Here is a 20,800-nt window from a genome sequence, read left to right on the forward strand (position 1 = left end):
ATTTGGCACAATTGGGTACAAGTTTAAAACCGCAAAGATGATGGGAGACACGTTTATAATGTTGTAATTTCAGGGTTGAGATATCCTGTCAACTGAATGTTTGCACAACCTTTGACTCTAAATGCATTACATACGGGCGCAAGTCGCTTTCTCCTAAAGATTGTAAAAAAGTCATTGCCTTCAAGTGTAGGAGCAAGTGATGTGAGGTGCATATCGCAGACTGAACTAAAGCACAGGCTGAACTTGGTTTGTCAGTGTGTAATTTCAGTTGTGCAGCTAAAAGGAACATTTTGGTTAATCTTAAGCTTTTAACTTGATTTCAAATTTGACAGCTGCCTTTTTTCATGTGTTTACTCAATTTGTGTATGTGCATTAGAGCCATCTAAATGTACTATGTATAAATTAATATATTATATTTATATCGACTGTAAAGCAGTGGCCCTGAGCTTTTCTTCCATGTATGTTATTTAAATACATTCATGTGTTTTGTTTTCATCATTTAAACAGATGTGGAGCATTAATGGCTGCCCAACGGTGCTATAGCCTATTAAGTAAGATGCTACAGATCATGATTCACCAAAACAGGGACCAATTTGCATCTGGGGCTACTATTTAGGGCAGAAACACTGCAGTGACATTTTCTCCTCATGACTCTTATACAGTAGCTAATATTTTTACATTCTTGCTGTATTTATTTGTCACCTTTTGTAATAAAATCATTCAATCTAAAAAGAGTTTGCCTTGTTTGAATTCTGATAGAGATGCTCCATGGGCTCGTTTATGTGCAGTAACTTGTACAGAGTTGTTTTGATATCCAGTCATACTGTCATAAATAAGTGATGTTCAGCTTTCCTCTGTTCTTCACTCTTATATTGGGATAATAACTCATGACTAAAGCTTGTCACTCAAAGTTGATGCTGGGAAATAGGAAAAAAAATACCCTTTCAGTTAACACAGCACATGTATACAGTTGTAAATTTCTTTATGGAAGCAAATTATTTGCAAAAAGAAAATTTAACCATACTTGACACTGCTATCAGCTGTATTCTGACATGCTAGGCAAACCACACCATTGTGCCACACTTCCTCATTTCTAAAGGAAAGTACCTAGGAGAACATTAAGGGAAAGTAAAACTACTGACATAGTTCTCTCCAAAAAATAATATAGGACAGTATTTTTTGTTTTGTAATTTATTAGTTTTAAAATGATATATCACGTAAAAAAAATGTATACAGTAATACCCTTATTTAATTCCCCTGAATAAAATATTTTATTTGTTCAGCACATGCCAAGTTTTAGTATCTATAAGATACAGAAGATTGTAATTTGCTCAACAGTTGGTGACAAAGATAGCAATAGTACCTCTGTAACAATAAAAACTTTAGAAATATTTGGAACACTTTGAAACACAATAAAATAACATACATTGCTCTGTAAAAGTTGCATTGCCATCTGCCCAAAATGTGTTTTTAAAATTCCTATATATTTTAATATTTGACAAGTCAAAAATACACTTCTAAAAACAGTGGTGGTGATCTGTCAGCAGGCTGACTTAAAGCAGCTGTAGCAGATCAACAATGCACTTTGATATTTTTTAAACAAGGCAACCTTTCAAAATATGTAATAAATAATAAAGCCTTTACAATAATATTGTACCTGTCCATATACATATTTATATCCAGTTCATAAACACTCAGAAACGTATAAAACATGTTAAAAATAGTTTCCCATTCGTGTATTAAAAATAAAGATTAAAATGACACAGCATCTTGGGGGGACAAAAGATGTTACAGCCTGCATGCACAGATTTCCACAGACACACATAATTATTTCATAAGTTCCTTGGCTTCAACATCAAGTGATAAAAACAATGTAGGCAAGTGATTGTGAGGTCCTTCAGCTAAAGCATGAGCCTCAGGGACTGGCGGGACTCTTTAACTCCATCCCCTGGATTGGAAGGGTCGTCCTGGGGGAATGACACCTTGTCTGGGGTGTACTCATTTCTCTTCAGGTCTGACAAAAGCACAGTGCTGTCAGTGTTGTCCTAACTACCATATCAGGATTACAACTGTTCTTAAACTCACCAGGAAGTTTGAGTTTTCGGCAGCAGGAATTGCAGTGGTGTTTTGCACGAAAATTCCTGATGGCGTCATCTCCCAGGTTGGCAGGACCGAAAATCATATCATATGACCTGCAGAAGTCAAATACAATAAAACTAGAGCCTTGGGCCATGATGACTATTAAATCAATCAATTAATAATTATTAATTGTAATCTTATTTTTTAAAACAAACAAATTGTGTAACTGTAGGCCTCAGCACTCACCCCTTCTCACCACTTTTGATAACAGATGGATCAGTCAAAATCTCTCCAACCCCTACAACAGCCGGAAGCAACACATACGGACCCGTTACAAAAGCATCTCGTTTCATCTTTCTATTTCTAACCCAATACTCACCCTGCAGGTCGAGCACCAGCAGTTCTCCGCGGGTGTACTCGTATGTCCAGTGGCTGAAGGCCAGCATCGTCTCCTCCAGTAAGTTGGTGGGAACAATCTCCTCTCCATTGTTGTTATTAAATTTTCTGAACTCCCCAGTGATGCATTCCTCTATGGCAAACCACTGTCCAGCAGAGTGACAATAGAGCAGAAACACCTCCAGAAACCTGTGCACACAAAAACAGGCAAGCTTTACAAGCCAACACTAGGCTGAGAATGACAACTATAGTCGTTTCCAGAATAAGTACCTTGGTGAATAAGGAATTGTTTTAGGTCTGATTTGATTGAAGGCAAACGTGAGCTTCTGAGCAGCTCGTTGCTGCTGAATTTCCTGAAGACAGACAAAATAAAACCCAGTGTCACTTCAATAAGAACGTTTCAGTAATTTACATTAATGCAGGAACTGGTGGTCTAGTAAGCTTAATCAGTGCACAATAATCCACTATAGCCAGTCTGTTGTATAGTGATTCACCCTGAGACAAAGATGCAGCACAGTCTCCTCCTTGTAGATACTCTGCCAGGTCTGGATCACTTCTGGAAGGAAGGACTTGACTATGTACAGGTGGCCCGGTTTGATGATGTCATATTCGGACCAAGTGCAGAGGACCTTGAGAGCACGCCGCAGACCCCCACCCATCTCTTCTTTACTAAGGAACTCAATTTTGGCACTAAGCCCGCGCTGGGCCCAGGAAGACATGCTGTTGTTGATTGTGTTGGGAGAGCTTTCCTCCAGGCGGTACACAGTGACAGGTTCACCTAGAGACACGAAAGCATGAAAAGGAATCAAATGTCAAATATTTATATTCATGTTAATTTATGCATAAACCAGGGACATTTTTGCTAGGTAAAAACAGGTTCTGACTAGATATTCAAAACTAATTAATGACAACACTAGAGTATCCAAAAAGGAAAAATTTAACAATTACATTTTTAGATATTGTTGATCTGCCTATATCATTAACAAAGGTTGTAATTTCCATTACTGTTGTTAAATGATCTTGTTTAGTGATCACACACTCATGAGATTTTGTCCACTCAATTTTCCTTGAAAAAATATTGTAATCCAAAATAGCATACAATGTCAAACAGCTTATACAAAACAATAAATATGTGGTATTTGATGTTTGAAGAATTAGTCCAAAAGAAATCCAAATGAAGTTTTTTTTTTCCTTCTGTGTTATTACCATTATGTACTAGTATGTAACATAATGAAAAGTACCAGGTCTTACCTTTAGGGGGCACCGGGGTGAATGGAATACTTTGGGACAGTCTCATTAAGTTATTTCGCTCCACAGCTGCATCAACAAGTCACCACAATATTGATAATGGACAGAGAAAAATGATGATGGCAATTTTTATAAGTTTCAAATATGACTCACCTGAGTATTGATAATTTTCCACGGGTTTAAACGGCGAGCCAATAGCTGTAAAACACATTAGTTAATATTAGGTTCACATTAAAATAAGTTGTTAAGATACAAATCTATTAAAATGTCTAAACAAACTCAGATAAAAAAGAAAATCTAGTGTAGTTCCAGCAAAGTCCAGCAGGTGCCTCTTTAACACCATTCCTGTTTGACCACAACCACGCAGCTCAGGTTCAGGCACAACTCTTCCAAAAGTGAAAATTCTTGAATCAGGGTGCAGTGATCACAAGCTAAGTGGCTCTTAGTCATTTGATCAGTGCTGAAGGTGATTTATCTTGAATTGATTAAATTTGTGGTCCAATTATCCTGCCTAAAATATTGATGCTGTTTGATCGGTCAGTGAGGGTTACTCACAGTCCTTTCTGGCTCCAAGATGAGTGTGCCGAGGCGTGTACAGAGAAACTGCGGCTGGAACCACAGAAATAAAACAGCACTGTGAACCAAAACAAAACCTCGCCATAGCAACGGTGAAATAACCCATGCCAAGATGAGAGGGAGGGGGTAACGGACAGCAAACTTAATGTAAGGAATGTGTCAATAGGGCTTATTTTCATTATTTTTAAAACAATCCATGCAATTTTAATCGAGGTAAAGTATGTAATGGAGCAAGAGAGCCCTGGAGGCTAAGATCGGAAAATAAATCATAAATAAGTATCTTACCATTCAAAGTATCCTCCCCAGGGGCTCGGCTGAGAAGAAAACAAAGTAAAATAGAATTAGTAATAATAACATCATAGACCAGGATAGTACTTAAACGACAATTCAGTAATGACAATGAAAAACTATTAACAGTGTTCTGATGTACATGGTTTTAAATTATAATTTAATAATAACAATCAGTCTAATCTGTAACCAAAAGAAACAGCTGATCATTTAGTCAAATGTGTATATGAAAAATGTATAAATACATTATTGCAGCAATACTTCAAAATATTGTGGTATATAAGTCTAAAATCTGATACTTACAGGCTACTAGTTTGGGCTGATTTGATTTGCACCCTTTCCTGGTGGAAAAATAAAAAGATTTAGGTGAGACTTTTTTTTTTAACATAAGATATTAAAATGTCCACAACTGATTTAAGAAAATTACATTACTCACAAACTTGACCATAATGTGTGAAGTAATATTTACCAGTAAAGCAGTTCTAGGGTCCTCATGAATGAGAATGTCTTCAGCTGAAACTCTGCTCTTGTCCCTCTTCAAAGCTACAGAAATTGAGACATTCTATAATGCTTCTAATCTAACTTTAGACTACAGGTTCTATCAAATTGCACAAAAATATTCATATATTAAAGAAACAGAAGTCTTACTTGAGTCTGGAAGGAGAAAACCAGGGTTTCGACCAAACTCTGTGAAGCCAGCATAAGAGTTAACTGCTCTCATGTGACCATGGCTTTCAGACTGTGGAAATAAGCAAGTAACAACATTGAACAGAAAACTAAACTCATTTTGAAAACACTAAGAAACTTACCTGTGGTCTGGTTTGTGTATCCGGCTTCTGCTGTGTGCTACAACCAGGTTTAGGTGAGGAGTGTTCAAGCTCCAAACTGTCTTTATGTCCTGGAAAAAAAAAAGTTAAAATTAAAACTAAACTAGAAGATGTATTGTATTTCTTTTACCATTTTTAATCCTTGAATATTTTTCACAAATTGTATTTCCCATATATAGAGTGAAAACAAAAGGTCAGGTCAGAATTCCCCAATACAAAAATATCCTTAAAATATACCCTGATCAATATAAAAACCCCACGTGTGAAGATGTTAATGTATGTTTAATGATGCCACCCCACAAACGAAATAGAAGAGCCCAGACAGACAAATATACAAGGACCAGAAAATGATGATCTGAAGATGGACAGGCACCAGCACCCTGCAAGCTTTAGCGCAGACTCAAACCTCTTGTTGAACTGGGCACACTTGATGTTTTCCTCTTGTGGTTTAGCACCTGTCTCCTGCTTTGACACATAGAGCTAGGAGGGCCTCGCTGGGCCTGTTCCATGTGCCTGCGTTGGTTCTCTGATGGTACTTCAGGAATAATGCCCCAGGATGCACTCAGATGAGTTTCTTCATTTCTGCTGAGGCTATCCATTGTGGGCTCATCTTTGCAGAAGGCTGGGTTGTCATAGCCACTGAAGCCCCCCACCCCCTCCCCCGGCCTGAAGCCCACTTTGCTTTGAGGCTTTGCAGTGCAAGCAGGCAAGCAAATAGGCTGAGCAGAGTCTGAAGTCTTACAGATAACAACAACAGTAGGATACACACACTCACACTCACTCGCAGGTACATAAGAGCCTTCCTCTTTCTGACACTTACCCACAAACGCCCCAAACTCTATAGCTGTGCTCTCTAGCTGCATGGGCGCCTGGTCAAAACCAGATGAAGTCATTTGCGGTTGGCTGGAGGGGGTGCTGCTGATGTGGAAAAGAGCCCCACCTGAGGGCACATTGGGCAGGCTGGAGGGTGAGTCGGAAAAGCCCGGCTCAAGTGGACGGCTCAGCTTACTCTGTGTGAGAGAGTGGCCTCGGAGGGGCAGCTCCGGAGGGGACAAGGCCACAGCACTTTGGACAAAGGCACTGGGGCCAGCGCTGCTAAAGGAGCCAGCCTCTACAGCGGAAGGCCCAAGCCCAAACAAGCCCCTCTTCTCTGGACTCAGACTAGGGTCCTTTCCCATGAATCTGCGACCAATTTCACTTGTACTCCCAAACAGAGAATCCGCCATATTAACTCCTGTCTGAGGATAGGAGGAGCCAAAGTAAGTCCCTAAAGTACATTTCCCAATCACAGATGATTTGGAGAGAGGTCCGGTGTCCATAGGCACAGGAGCGATGCTTGGGACTACATTTTTGGAAAGGCTCAGTTCCCTGGTGATCTGATTGTGGACTTTGCTGGCCTCTGATGCTCTCTGAGCAGTGAGGGTCTTAAGAGTGTCCACAGTCAAAGCTGAGAGGTCCTGGAGGTGGCCGATCTGAGAATCCAGTGTGTGCAAAGAGCGTTTAATGTAGTTGACCCTGTTTCCAACTTCTTTCAGTTGCATACACATGGTCTCAACTCTGAAAATTACAATAAATAAAGATTATTACATTTGGCAATGCTCCTTACACTATGACACTGAAGGGTAACTAAGAAGGAACTAGTAAGCAATATAATGTGTTAATTTTGGTACCTTTCAGAAGTAAGGCGTATGCGTTCCTCACTCCCAGAGTGAAACTTATCATCCTTTTCATGAAAGTATGTCTCCACACACTGTTCTTCAAAATCATGAAGCTTCTTTTGGTCTTCCTCTGTGAGAAATAGCTCTGAAAAAAGAATATAGCATGTAGAGGACATTTCACTTTTATTCCATTTGGATTAGTTCAAAAGAATACGGTGATTGTACTTGGTCCATAAGTGTTCTCTTTCTTCCGCTTCCTGCATGTGCAGAACAGAGAGTATATATGGCAAAGGAGAATAAATGGAGGTGGCAGAACAGGCTTCTCATGGTAGGCCATGATAAAATGGTATCGCTGGTATTTCCACACAAGGTTTGAGATGGACTTCACTTGAATGTAGACATTACTATAAAACATGAACATATGGTTTAAAAAATAACACTCACACAAGTTAGAACAATCTAAAGAAATGTCACCACTTACTTGAAAAAGGCAATGAGGAGGTTGACCATAAGAATATACTGTACAAAGAGGTAGACAGCCTGCAGGAAAGGAGTCAGCCAAACTCCTGCTGCACATAACTCCTTAACATTATTCTCAGTGCTGTTGGCACAGACTGTGGGAAGAAATAACAATACAGAAAATCACACGGTATCCTACCTCAATGCCACTACTTGTACCACATCTCTAGAAAATACACAAACCAAAACTACAGTTGCAGCATATGTAGGGAAAAATATAACAAGAAAACATACTGTATTTAAACAGATTGCACAAACCTTTAGGTATTCCAAATCAATAGTGCCATCAAAATCAATAATCTCTGGTCTATATAATATAACATAACAAACCAGGTGAGAAATTAGCTGAAAAGTGAAACCATACATTTTGGTTTACCTAAGCTTCAAATGCACCGACTCAAAAGTTGATCAGAAAATTGCCGTCTTTAAAACAGATCATTTCCTGCAGAGCCAAGGCAGTCGATGCTGCTTCAGCGCATGGATCTCTACATGTGAACGGGCTGTGAGTAATACAATGATTACACTGAGTGGGTTTGATTTTCAGTGCTTTCTGTGCGACAATCAGCTCTCGTGCTCTGGTGAGAAGCTTTGAAAAATATTGTCCTTACCCTCATAATCATTCCTACCAGGCTCATCCTCCTTACCATCGATTTCATAGGCATACACCTCCCCATACATCATCCAATATGGTTGGAACACCACATCTTTAGCCAATGTCCAACTGGGCTCTTCATGTGGGTACAGAATGGCTTTCCTGGGCACTCCATAGCTTAGCAGCACAATAGCCATAATCACCACTATGTAAAACATGTTAGCCACCTGAAATACATTAGTGAGAACATATTTACTGCTCTTTCTTAAGAAGGCAACAGCACATCACTACACAGAGTCTACATTGGCTTCTATGTCACAGGTAGAGACTCACTGATACCTTCTTTCAATTTGGCAGTCAGATAGACAAACCAGACTGTGCCTGTCCTAGGGGCAATACTTCAGTGATCAGGCTTTTAGCACAAAACAGTTTCTAATCTACCAGGGGGCAATTACAACACACCACAGGGATGATGGTTCTACAGGTATGAAGACTCAAGCACACTGACTGGTAAATAATACCTGATTTCAATATAGGTGCATGCTGAAATATTGAAAATGATCAAGACATTATCATCTTGGTATATTTGTTTGACCCTTAACCTTTAAAACATTGTACTAAATGTTACATGTTTTAGATATTTGACAGATAAAACAAATAAAAATGAGCTGGGTCATAACACGATACCATCAACAAATAAAAAAAAATAATAACACATGACTCACCATTTTAGCAATCATCATGACATATGGTCCAGCTTGTTGGTTGACAGCGAGTATATCAAGCAGTCGCACATACCAGAAGATGATATTGAGACAATAAACTGTCCTTCCAGGGTGAAAGGCATCCCCACCACCCAGCCTCAGACCAAAGCCAATGAAGAAAGTCAGAATTGCCACAAAGTCAGAAACATTAAAATATTCACCAAACCACACTTTTATCTTCTGGCTTATTTTGCCAGCTTCAGACATGAACATCTAAAAAACAGAAGACGACAAATAATGTAGTTAGTGTTCGATAGTAATTTGAACTAAAATCCAAAGGTAAATTACCTCTCGAATCTTTTCAATGGCAGATGAAAATATGTAGACAATGACAATCCACTCCTGAGGAGAAGGCCAATCAGGCGGCATTTTGACCAGGACCACATACGAGTAGAGCATCAGGAAGGCAATGTAAAAAAGCTGACAAACCAAAAGTCACAATTATAAGTAGTGACAACTTCAGTTACTGGAGTTTCCCTTTGAGTGTAATGTTTTAACACATGTGCATGTCAAAGCCAATACAGTACAGTGAAGAAGATGAAATCCCTTTTAAAAAATATTTTGATTTGTAACGCTAGCCGAGGTCCTTAAAAGGGAAACAACAAAACCAGAGTATTCAATGGACTGAAGAGCTCCTCAAGCTCAGCTGGTGATGACCTGTATGCTTAAGGGATGTGTCTGTAAAAAAAAATCCATATTTCTCTCAATACACTTCACAGCTTAAGAAAATAAATGGTTGTTTAACTTGAATTATGCATTTGTCTTTGCTATGGACTACTAACACCCTTGTACTAGCATTGGATTACAGTATGTTCATTTATAAATAAAACTGTGGGAAAAGAACAATAAATGGCCTAAATGAACATGCTGCTTTGAAAACCTCAGTATATTCAAAGATTACCATGGCTTGACAAGCCATGTGTGTAGGGAGATAAGGTATTAATGTAAAGTCACGACACATGAACTGTAGAGGTAGATAAGCTCAACCTCTCAGAGATAGTATCTGAAGTCTAAGCACCCATCTCAGCTTGTTCAGCCACCTGCTCCTGGAAAGTGGCCTCTGTGTTCATGTGAACTTGCCTCAGGCTTATATAAACAAATGCATGTGAGAAAGGATTCAAATGACAATGTGACATATGACTACTCTACGGCTATAGTAAAAAAAACGTTCTTATGACCAGGAAAATATCACATTGATTACTATAGAGAAGCCATCTTCATTATTAGAATAATGTTATTTAACTTAAGTACAATTATTACTTCACTTCCTAAAAATTCAATTATCCAAACTGCTTTCCTGTGAGTGCTGAAAGAATAGCTACACTGTTAGTGTAAACTAAGAAAAGCTTCCTCATTAAGATGAGGAATGGATGTAACTTCCACCTGTCTATGCATACCGTGTTGGCCCAGAATTTGACTATGGGAGCATGGTAGAAGGCATAGATTTTCCGGGTTAAAGGAAGTTTTCTGGAGCGAATTTGTGTTTCCATGTCATTTTTTCCCTCAACATGGTCATGAGCTCTGCTTTCTTTAAACACATCCTGTAAAACAAGAACATAATCTAGTTAGATAAAACAAATGCAATGCTGTTAAATAGCGCAACACAGAATGAGAATCTAAAAACTACCATTTGAATATCCTCAACTGTGTTTTGGAAGTTACTTTCACTGTCCTCCATTGTCATCTGATGATCATCTTGTGTCTGAGGGATATGAGCCATCTCAGCTTTGGATTTGTACTCCAACAGCAAGATCGCAGGAGGAACCAGGATGCTCAGAATCACCTGGACGAAAGGCAGGTTTATTCAGTGCACGGACTTATGTTCATTTTATTTAATTATTGTTAATGAACAATAAACAAAAGAACAAAGAGTGCATGCACCTTGTACCAGGAGTTCTTACGCATGTTTAGCCGCCCCATCCACATATCTGACAGCAGCATTTGGGTGCTGTTATGAGCCACGAATGGCCGAAGATGGGACGAAACAGCCAGTTTAAGACAGGTGGAATTACTCCAGTTTTTGAGCTCATAGGTCAGCAGCTTCATGGCCATTGTCTCATCCTGTCTGAAGGACTGCTCTAGTAGATCTACAGCCAGAGTCCCAAATTCACTAAAAACAAAAAGAAAGAAATGTTTATGCACTTAAAATCTTACCCCCACATAACACATTAAGGTATAGTAAACATACTTGGAATATTCTTTAAACTCCTCAGATGTGTCATCTACAACGTCACTTTTTTTAGCCTCATAGCCCATGGACCGACAGAGTTTGCAGGCCACCAGTGCTTTGGCCATGTTTTCTTCCCCTTGTTGCCAAAAGAACAGTGCCATTTTCTGCCTCTTCAGAAGCACCGCCCACACAAGAAGCTCGTTGAAAGGGTATGGAAAACGTCGTGTCTCTGGATCATCAATGTCCACAATTTCCTCCTTGGTTCTTTTTTTGTTTTGATCCATAGACGTCTCCAGCTAAAAAGTAGGAAATATTTTACCAGGTTTATATTTGGTGAATGAATGAACATGCATCTACCAAGTCTTACTTTTGGTCTATATGGCTGTGCCGTCTTGATAAATTGGTTGTGCCTTGTTTTTTCCTTCTTGTCAGCTTGCATGCTAAAAGACTCATGATTCTTTCGCAAATGGGAACCAGGACCTGGTATATGCCGCCCTGACCGCTGAATATGCAAAATTTTAAAAAGCAAAATTAAATGTAATGTAATTATATATTACACATATTTGTAAAACATAATGAAGCAGCAGATACATACCCTGTTGTTGGCATGGAGATTGTTGTAAATAATTCTGAAGCGTTTCCGTGTATAATTGCACCTGTAGGTTCCACCCATCAGGAACTCAATAACCAGGCCCACATCTATTAGTGTGATCTTGTAGTTTGGAGGGAGATGGCTCTGAAAGTTATCAAAAGGAATAAGTAATAAAGGATATATACTTCTGTATTAATTTAAAAGTGAAATTAGATTAAACACACCAACCTGTTTCACATCCCGGACCAAGTGTAAAAGAGTGGGGTTGTTTGGGTGCTGTTTCTGTAAAGTAAATACATAAAAAAAAAAATCATCTTTTTATTTTTCTTTTCTTTTTTTAAATCCACCAATGTAGAAGTAGTGGTTGTTTGAATCATTTACAGTGTTGTAAAGCTCCTCCAGTCGGCTGATGGTTAAAAATCGGTGCATGCTCACACCATTTTCTATAAGTAGTTTCACAAACTCCACTCTGTCCATTACAAGTGCATCCAGCATAGCCTGCTCCAGAGAGCTCACCTGCAACAATAGAAAGCTATATCCAGCATGTATGCCAAGCAGAGAACAGTCAATGCTTATTAAGCAACAACCAGTGAGTTTAGCCTATAAGACTATTATAGAAAAAGTTAGATTACAGTAAAAACACACAGTTCAGGGCAGCTTGCCCCAGTTTTGCTCCTTGACTACCCTAATAGTGGCTTTTGTTGTCAACAGATATTGTGGGTCATTTCAGGGTTTGATACAGACAAACAAATGTCTCTACAGACTTTAAGACATGCTCACAGAGAAACGTACCACTAGCTGCTGTCCATAAATAAACACGTGATTCTTGGCAATGTCAACACGGTCCCAAGCCATTGTCAGGACTAGCTGATCAAAGGGAGATGCATTTGTACCTGGAAAAAAATGAATAAAATAACAATAAATTATAGTTAATGACATTTTGAATCACACATCTTTGGATTTGAAAGATTCCTCTTTGGGATCAAGACACATTCCATTTGAAAGTATATATAAAATCTTGTTTGGGCTAATTTTTATTGAAGCACAAAAAATTACCATGCTTCAGGTCATCATTTTTTGTATCTGTCAACTAAACAATAGTGGAGAAGTATATTTTTCTGTTTGTGGAAGTGTTACTGTTTTACTGAGTGCTGTTGGGGTCATGCCCTGTTGAGAATGTCAGTATTTTAGGTAGTTAATAATTAGACAACATAAACAGAAATTTTGTTTGTGATGCGTGGACAATCATAAAAACGTTCAAAGTCATTTCCTGCAACTCAACATAACATAAAACACAGGCCCAAAAATTTACTGAGAGAACAGATAGGGTAGCTCAAGCTGTTTTGTGATATAGGACACTGAAGTTAAATCTAAGCTGCTACTCAGATCAACTTAATTGATCTGCCTGACATCAAATTTGGCAACCAACTTGGCCAAATGTGTTATATTATAATTAATTAAGTGAAACAAAATGTGTGAAAGTGGAAACTGAGTTAAATCTTCTTTCAGGAGCAGACTCTGGTTAGACTCAGTGTTAGAGGAAGAAAGAGAGTGAGTTGCCATGGTGACTGAGTTAGGGTTTGCGTTAAATCACTGTGTGAAAATGAAAACTCTGCAAGAGTTAAACTGAGTTTGGACTAAACCTTCTTCGTGACACAGGGCCAATAGAGAACAAATTTAATAGGGGACAAGCAGAAAGAGATGGTTGGTTGTTTGGCCCTCAACTGAAATAATTAAACTTTTGTAATCAGATCAATTTACGACAAACACTTAATAAAATGAAAAAAGGGCACTTGAAGGACTTTCTTTTCAAAGCATATTTATGCCTTATGAAAACATCCATCTTGAAACCCTAAGCTTCTGATGCCAACTGTCCTTCTAAAATCATAACAGGAGGAGTATAGTCTAGCTCAGATTTATCAGCATTCATTCATCAGTCAAATAAAGATAAAAAAGGCCCATCTTAAGTCTTGGACCAACCTTGAAGTAAGGCTCTCAGGATAGCTACATCAATGTCCTGGTGCTCTTCTGAACTTGAAAACACAGTTATCTGTTTTACAAGAAACATGATGGCAGATATTAACCACATAAAAACATAACAATGTATTAAGTAAGTAACAGCAGCATTTACTATTAACTGGTCTGCACATTTACCAGTTCTTTGCTCTTCATACACTCCATTAGATTCTGAAATAGGTGGATGGTCTCACTCTGGCTGAAGTTAAAGGTTTTCTTTATGGTTGCAATAATGTCAGTCTCCACTCCATCAGGAAGATTTCTGAAAAAAGAATGAAATATTAAGTCAACTTTCAATCGTTTTAGTGTAGGCGACACACAGTAGCATCTTTGTGAAACATATCTATATTGCCTACCCTCCCTCCTCCGTTTGCTTATGGACATAGGCTAGTATGTCTGCAGCACGACCCGTGCCTTCACACACCACAACGGGGACTGGAGGAGACTCCTGAAGATACTCCAGGACAGTCAAGATCACATTAGGGCCTCCTTCTAAGATTAAGGCCACCACAGGTACACCCTGACCAATACCTGCACACCAAAGGAAAATCTCTTATCAATGTTTTATCCTTACTGTAAACTCTGTAATATTGTAGCATTTTAATTATAATTATAAAAAAAATCAACTCAGTTTCACAAAGTTGCAGTTTCTGCAGCAAAAACAATTTTTAAAAATTGAAATCTTACGAGCATGTATCCTTTGGAGGTTGATGTGCTTCTCCAGGTCTCGGCGCAGTTTGACCTCTGCTCCATACTTCCCCACAGTGCCATCATCCACCAACAGGAAATGAGAATGCAGATTATTGAGAACGTTGAGTTTACTGAGAGGGTTTAGTAGTGTTTGGTAAGGAGCGATAATCTGCATCACAAAAGTCAAAAAGCCAAGAAAGACAAATAATGACCCAATTAAAATGACTTCTTCATAATTCACAGAAAATCATTAAAAAGAATTATGTTGAGTCTTACATCTCTGCCGATGAGATCATCCTTGTTTTCAATGACTCCCCATGGAGCAATGCCGACAGTGCATATTTTCTTAGAGGATCTTGAGCAATGCTCTTTGAGAGCATCCCCAACATGCTTTGCTACACCTATAGAAGAAGGAACAGAGCAAAAATGCATTTATTATTACGCAATGTACTTTAATTAGGAAGACTTCAATACTGCAAATATATGACTTAAAATAAGTCATAGCAAAATCAAAGCAATCATGCTATAGTTCAACTCAGTTTTAAGTTACAGCATTAAAATTTAAATTTGATATGATGTAGACATGCAACAACACAGATGTTTTCAACTACAACTCTAAACTATTGGATAAGGGAGATTCAGCAGTAATTTGTGAGCCCTTCCAAGCTGACCTGGGTGCCAAAGAGGCATTAGAGTAATCACTAGCTCTGGGTAAATGGCCCCTGTGAGTAATGATTTAAACACTGTAATAGACCACAGCATCTTAGCAGCTCTTTGCGGCTATAGACACACCTCGGGCACAAAACAGCCAAATGATATGCCTATGGGATAATATTACAGGTTCTGCTATATCAGCGCACCAAAGAAATAACTCTGGTGTTTTGGTGGTCTGAGGGTCTGCTGGGTATGTGTGTTCTCCATGATGTAAAGCCAACCATCAATCAATTGCCTTTAAATTCATAGCTAAGTCAAAGAAGTTCAGTGATAACTTTAGAGGTCTAAACATATACCTGTGTTGACACCTTCAGTGAAAATCCAGGCCCCGGTGGTGACTGCAGCTTTTATAAGGCCTTTACCCACCACCTGCTTGATGCGGGGGTGAAGCTCGAAATTCTGAACTCCTCCATGGACAGATATCAAGATTTTGGGAAGCTCCATGTGCCACTCTTTCAACATTAATCGCAAGATGCTCTCAGGACGTGAGTCATAGGATAGACGCACATACTGTATATGTTGAAAACACCAATTAAGACACACTTGAGGTGATTCTTGATCTGCATATTGTGCATATGTAAAGGCCATTTCACCTTTGCTCTGTATGAGTGAGAGCCTCCCTGGAAGTTGATGACACCGTAGGCATCTGTGGGACTGGCCTCTGTGTGTTTCTCCAGTGACCACTCCTCCAGCTCGGGCACTGACAGGTTGGCATTCTCACCCAACCTCACGTCCGAATATTTGGTAGCAATGCTGGCTGTAAAGCCATGTTGCCGTGCAAGCCGCCCACAGTAGCACCTAGATATTTGAAATAACAGTTTTACATGTTACTTATGGTGCACTTGCACTTGAAATGTGATACAAAAGCCAGAAAGTTAACTGTATTAAAAGACTGTGCAGTAGATCAGTACTGCATATAAATGCTTTTGTAATCTATGGCATAATAACAGGTCATATTTTATTTTATTTTTAGAACTTAAACTTACTTACCGAACAAGCTGTTGGCAAATCTGGCATCCTGGAAGGCATCTGAAAATAAAGTAAAATATGTGTGAAATATATCCTGGGCCTGGTGAGTTAAAGAAAATACATTAAATGGCTAGATCAATGAGAGAGATTTAAAGAAAATAACTTCTAAATAGGTGCCATAAGATTACGGTACTTGCTGTATTTATTAGCTGATTATGAGAGAAGTCGTAGTGTCAGATATGTTTCTGAAAGTCAGGACCTATTTGACGTGCCAATGATAGGGCCGGTACATTCCATTTTAGCGCCACCATGTCAAATACCAGCAAGTGTCTACAGTGAATTGTGTTCCATCATAAAATATCACTAGTATTGATCGTTGATGCTAACTCTTCAAGACAATACAAAAGAATTGATAACATCACTTCTTTGAAACTGGGACTATTCTGAAAATCACACATATTGTAAGTACATTGCTTGTAGGAGAGTGGTGGTTAGAGTTTGTGTGTAGTCTATCACTCTGTACAATTAGAGCACATCCATGGCCTCACACTTCAGTATTTCTGGGAAGGGGCCAGAGTAGAGTCACATACCTGTGGGGCTCTCTGGACACAGTGAGCATATACACACATTCTCGCTTGCAGAATGTGCTCTCTATCCAGGGTTTCTGGGACTGTGGAGAAACAGAAATTATTGAACTCAAAATTTTACCAGATATGTTTAATGCCACTTTGCCAGATTGCAAATTAACTAGAGATTTGTTGATGAAGAAAGACAAAACATTTGTAATCGTAATAATAACAAAATAACAAAATAATGTATGTGTTATTTCCATCGTCTTTCCAAAAGAATTATGCCACAGGAATTTAATAACGTACATTCTTCCAAGATTCCTAAAAAGCCTCTGAGAGCGATTAGAGCTGCTAATCTTTTTAAACACAAAGCAAGAAACCTGTAGGTACCATCACTCCACAGCATTGTAGTCAAGTACAAACTCACAAAATCATATATATATAGTATATAATAGTGTTATACTGCAGTGTATAACACTACCACCATAGTGAAACTACAAAGTTTGTTGAGGATGATTAAAATTCACTGCCATTATGCTAGCTGTCACCTCCACTCAGAGAATGCATGTGTAAAGTGACATGAACAGATAAAATAATGGACAAAATGTCAAACTATGCAGGTGAGGCAAAAGAAAAACAGCTACATTAAGCACAGCACAAAAATTTGTGTGAACTCCTGAGCACAAGAGAAGTCTAAGAAGATGACAGCGGCTTGTGTGAAGCAGTTCAAATAAAGGGTCAGCTCTTGACCATTGACCAATGAGTGCATACCTGGATGTCCTCCTCATCTCTGTGTTTAAGGGCTTTGTACAGGAACATACCAAAACTCCTTCATGCATCTCCTGGACAAACCACAGTCACCACAGATCTGTCCTGTCGCCGCAGTGAAGATCAATCCAACATTTACAGACAGGTTTCAAAGTCTATTTAAGGTTTCCACACAGATCCGGTCTCAGTTAAAAAGTGAAAGCTCCTGTACTGCACTGTTAATCTGTAAGAAGCAGATGAATGTGTCTGGGACAGGCTAGATATTACCCTCTCAGCCCTGGGAGAAAGAGACGCAAAGGCGGGGGATAGAGGGGATTTAGAAGATGGGCAGAGGCCTGCATGATATATACCTTGTTGTCGACTCAGGACACCCCACCAACTGTGATTCATCTCACACACACACACACACACACACACACAGACTCAAAAACAATCATTTCAACAGTAAACTCTGGGAGGCAGCAACAAGTCACCGATTTAACACCATGCTTAAATTACTCAGTACACTGATTTTGGTAAACTTATATGAAAGGATCAACCGAACCTAAAAGGGGGCTATTTTACTTTTATTAATTACTAACCCATATTTAGATCACCATATACCTTTTATTGCAATGAAAATGCTATATTAGCCAAAAACTTTTTAAACAGGTTTTATAAGTTTCACTTTCATTTTGACTGCTGACTGCTTCACAGTTTATGACTCGTTTTTGCTTCCCTTCACTAAAGAAAATACTGCACATCGCATCAGATTTGTCAAGTTGTTGCGTACAGTTCTGTATCATGCTTTTAAATATTTGTGGAAAACTGTTGTGTGGTAGCATGGGTGACGTAGGCTGATCGCACAGAATTTTTTTTATTAGAAACTATTGCAGACATATTATGTGTATGGTGGTACAGACTTTGAAGTAGAAACATAGGTATAGGTATATAATTTCTTGTCCTTGTTTTTTAACTTTATTACACATTACAATAGCAGACTAAGCTGGTTTCACTCCATTCTTTAACCTACCCTGTGACATAAGAACCTGCTTGGGAAAGTGCTTTAAGAAATGGACATTTTCTGAGTCAGATACAGTCTATGGTCAGATCTGAGCCCACAGAGTCACAGTGTACAGAGGCAGATAAAGTGGGCGGTGCTCTGTAAACCTGTAACCATGGCATCTGAGAATGTTAGGCAGTGAAGACATCAGGGCCTGAGCTCCTGCCAAAAACACACTTCCTCTCCCTTTGAGCCTACGTTCACTCAACTTTACTCAGTCAACAACTTCACCTTTATTCATACTTAAAAATAGCTTTCATTATAAACGTATTTGATAAAAACAGTTAAATGCATACTCTGCCTTACAGTATAAAAGATTAGGCTTATCCATGTAATTTCTCTCCAGCTACCCTCAACATAATGAAATGAATTGGAATTACCATTATTAGTCCTTAATTAGCCTGCTATTCAACTGAAAAACTACTTCTAGTGTAAGGCAACAATGGCAGGAAAGAGTTAAACTTGTGAATGGAAACTTGAGAAGTAATTCTTGGAAGGCTGTTGGCAGAAGTTAATTCATATTATGGTCATAAGACTACAGAGTTTTATCTCTCACACTTGTGCCCTCTGGTCTGGACCGTGCTCTGAAAAGCACATGCTGATAGTGCTACATTCACTCTCCCCTGTGACCTGCAGGTCATGGCAATCCAAGTCAATCTCTTTATACAAAGAGTATAAGGAAAAAAAAATATTTAAATGAATGTGAGGTCACTTTTCATGGTAGCTTGTAAATATTTAAAATACATAATAAGAGCAATGAAGATTTAGTTTAGGGAAAAAAAAACATCTCAAAATCTATGCAGTGGGTGCATGGGGTCCATCAAAAACTGCAGAAAGTGGACAATGGCATTTGTCACTAATGAAGCAAACAGTGCAATACAGGGAAGGCTTAAAGTTAAAGCACAAAACAGATGTGTGGGACTATGTCCTTGCCAGAATACAAAAAGTGAAGACGTTTTGCAACACAGAAGAGTGAGGACAATATCAGCTCTAGATATCATCTCAGATCAGTTAAGCAAGGTTTGTTTAACTACACTTTTAGAAGAGGTAGTCTATAGTAAATTAGCCACTATTATTCCACTGAGACATGCACAGTTGATTTCACACAGGACAGCCGATAGCCCCCTCAGCTTTATCTGAATGCTCTAGGCAGCGAAACAGCAGTATTCAAGTGGTAAGAGTCATCATGTGACCACCCAACGCCAGCAGAGTGGGAGAAATGCTGGGGAAGGAAGCATTCTTGCTAGTCGTGCCATTAAGAACCCTTATAAGATTTTAAAATTAAATTTTCAAAACACAACATAATAAGGCACCGTAAAACTACAGTTGCCAGTTGCCAGTACTAAGGTTGAATTAAGCTCGCATGCATTTATTTATCACCTAATGGACAGCTATAATGACAATCTCACACTGCTGCATCCAAATCCAAACATACAAATATCCCCTTCGCTTCACTGTGGAAGTGTGTGGTCAAACGTGATCTACAACATAATATTCATTCAGCACATACCAGAAAATCTGGAAATGGGGGGGTGAGCGGGTGAGGGGAAAACAAAGCGTCCTTACTTAAAAAGTTGGTCCTGAATCTTTGAAAGAAAATCTACATGTAGTGAACTGTGCATTTAGAGTGAACTTTGGTTTAATTGGCAGAAAGGTTTCCGTTAGCTCGTGCAGCTGTCACGTTTAAAATAAGGAAAATCAAACTATAACAACAAAAGGCAGCTCAATGAGCAGCCCTGGCTAGTTAGGCTAGCTCAGGTTAAATACCTAGCATATATAGCGGTTATTGCTCATATAGCACTAGCGAGCTAACGTTAGCTCACTGTAGCTAACACTACACCTCGTGTAGACAAGGATCATTTCTTTGCCAACAATCTGACGTTTTTATGTCTTTACCTTACGTTAAGCCAGCTGAATAATTCCACGTTTGCCAACCAGATGAACCAGAGAGACGAAAGAAATGCTTTTAAGCGCCACGTCTGAGGAACCTGCCATCCAGGACTTCTTATCAGTGTCGACCAGTAACACTTTAACAACACTGCCAAAGGAGAGCCGAGCTGCGGCTTAATAAAGAGCACCTACCATCCTCTTCACCGTTGAGACTGAGGAAGAGCTGTGTCGCAGCGTGTATCCATCTATTGACGGTGCTCTCGGTTGGCCTCAGAAGGAGAGCCCGGGGAGTGCTGGAGAGATCCGCTTCAGCTGCAGCTCCAGCGGAAGGTTGCTTTTTCATAATTGTGCTGCTCCAAACTGACACTGCGCGAGCCGGACACCGGCTGACTCAGCCCGCTCCGTCACATGGCGGGGGCGGAGCTACGGACAC

At 39.1% G+C, this 20,800-nt stretch overlaps 2 protein-coding genes across 6 annotated transcripts in view; one reads left to right on the forward strand and one right to left on the reverse strand.

The window, feature by feature from the left end:
- Positions 1-732, forward strand: part of bcl2l10 (BCL2 like 10) — a 2,737-nt gene extending 2,005 nt beyond the window's left edge. The window contains exon 3 of the mRNA XM_020941657.2: positions 1-732. This exon is cut by the window's left edge and continues 171 nt beyond it. The gene's annotated coding sequence lies outside the window, so the exon portion shown is untranslated.
- Positions 733-1,244: 512 nt separating this feature from the next.
- trpm7 (transient receptor potential cation channel, subfamily M, member 7) lies at positions 1,245-20,716 on the reverse strand. Of its 5 annotated transcripts, none has more exons than XM_055154416.1 (40): positions 20,560-20,716; positions 16,689-16,768; positions 16,120-16,158; positions 15,723-15,927; positions 15,426-15,639; positions 14,692-14,816; positions 14,413-14,584; positions 14,082-14,256; positions 13,864-13,987; positions 13,690-13,759; positions 12,502-12,602; positions 12,091-12,225; positions 11,938-11,991; positions 11,713-11,853; positions 11,485-11,619; positions 11,136-11,413; positions 10,829-11,057; positions 10,593-10,730; positions 10,345-10,488; positions 9,236-9,367; positions 8,909-9,160; positions 8,236-8,410; positions 7,554-7,686; positions 7,298-7,476; positions 7,085-7,217; positions 6,235-6,971; positions 5,397-5,485; positions 5,236-5,326; positions 5,057-5,130; positions 4,891-4,928; positions 4,585-4,613; positions 4,279-4,332; positions 3,877-3,921; positions 3,727-3,792; positions 2,970-3,253; positions 2,746-2,828; positions 2,459-2,664; positions 2,326-2,377; positions 2,086-2,192; positions 1,245-2,014 (listed from the first exon to the last, which is right to left on the reverse strand). In XM_055154416.1, exons 1-40 carry the CDS (start codon positions 20,560-20,562, stop codon positions 1,902-1,904), a joined length of 5,634 nt encoding a protein of 1,877 aa, XP_055010391.1. In that variant the 5' UTR covers positions 20,563-20,716; the 3' UTR covers positions 1,245-1,901. The 5 variants fall into 5 exon arrangements, 4 of the variants coding, with proteins under 4 accessions (XP_055010391.1, XP_055010390.1, XP_055010392.1 ...); XM_055154415.1 differs by having other exon boundaries at positions 10,575-10,730; XM_055154417.1 differs by lacking the exon at positions 4,279-4,332 and having other exon boundaries at positions 10,575-10,730.
- Positions 20,717-20,800: the final 84 nt, after the last annotated feature.

This window comes from Boleophthalmus pectinirostris, unplaced genomic scaffold (genome assembly GCF_026225935.1).
Source record: "Boleophthalmus pectinirostris isolate CB_2022bp ecotype Guang Dong unplaced genomic scaffold, ASM2622593v1 HiC_scaffold_19, whole genome shotgun sequence".
Taxonomy (NCBI): Eukaryota; Metazoa; Chordata; class Actinopteri; order Gobiiformes; family Gobiidae; genus Boleophthalmus; species Boleophthalmus pectinirostris.

What these genes read in the sequence shown, in the direction of transcription:
- trpm7 (XM_055154415.1), bottom strand. An exon ending in TGGAGGAGCTTTACAACACT is followed by an intron (nt 11,992 to 12,090) that starts GTAAATGATTCA and finishes TTTACTTTACAG; the next exon opens with AAACAGCACCCAAACAACCC. An exon ending in CAGTTGAGGATATTCAAATG is followed by an intron (nt 10,489 to 10,574) that starts GTAGTTTTTAGA and finishes CTTGTTTTACAG; the next exon opens with GATGTGTTTAAAGAAAGCAG.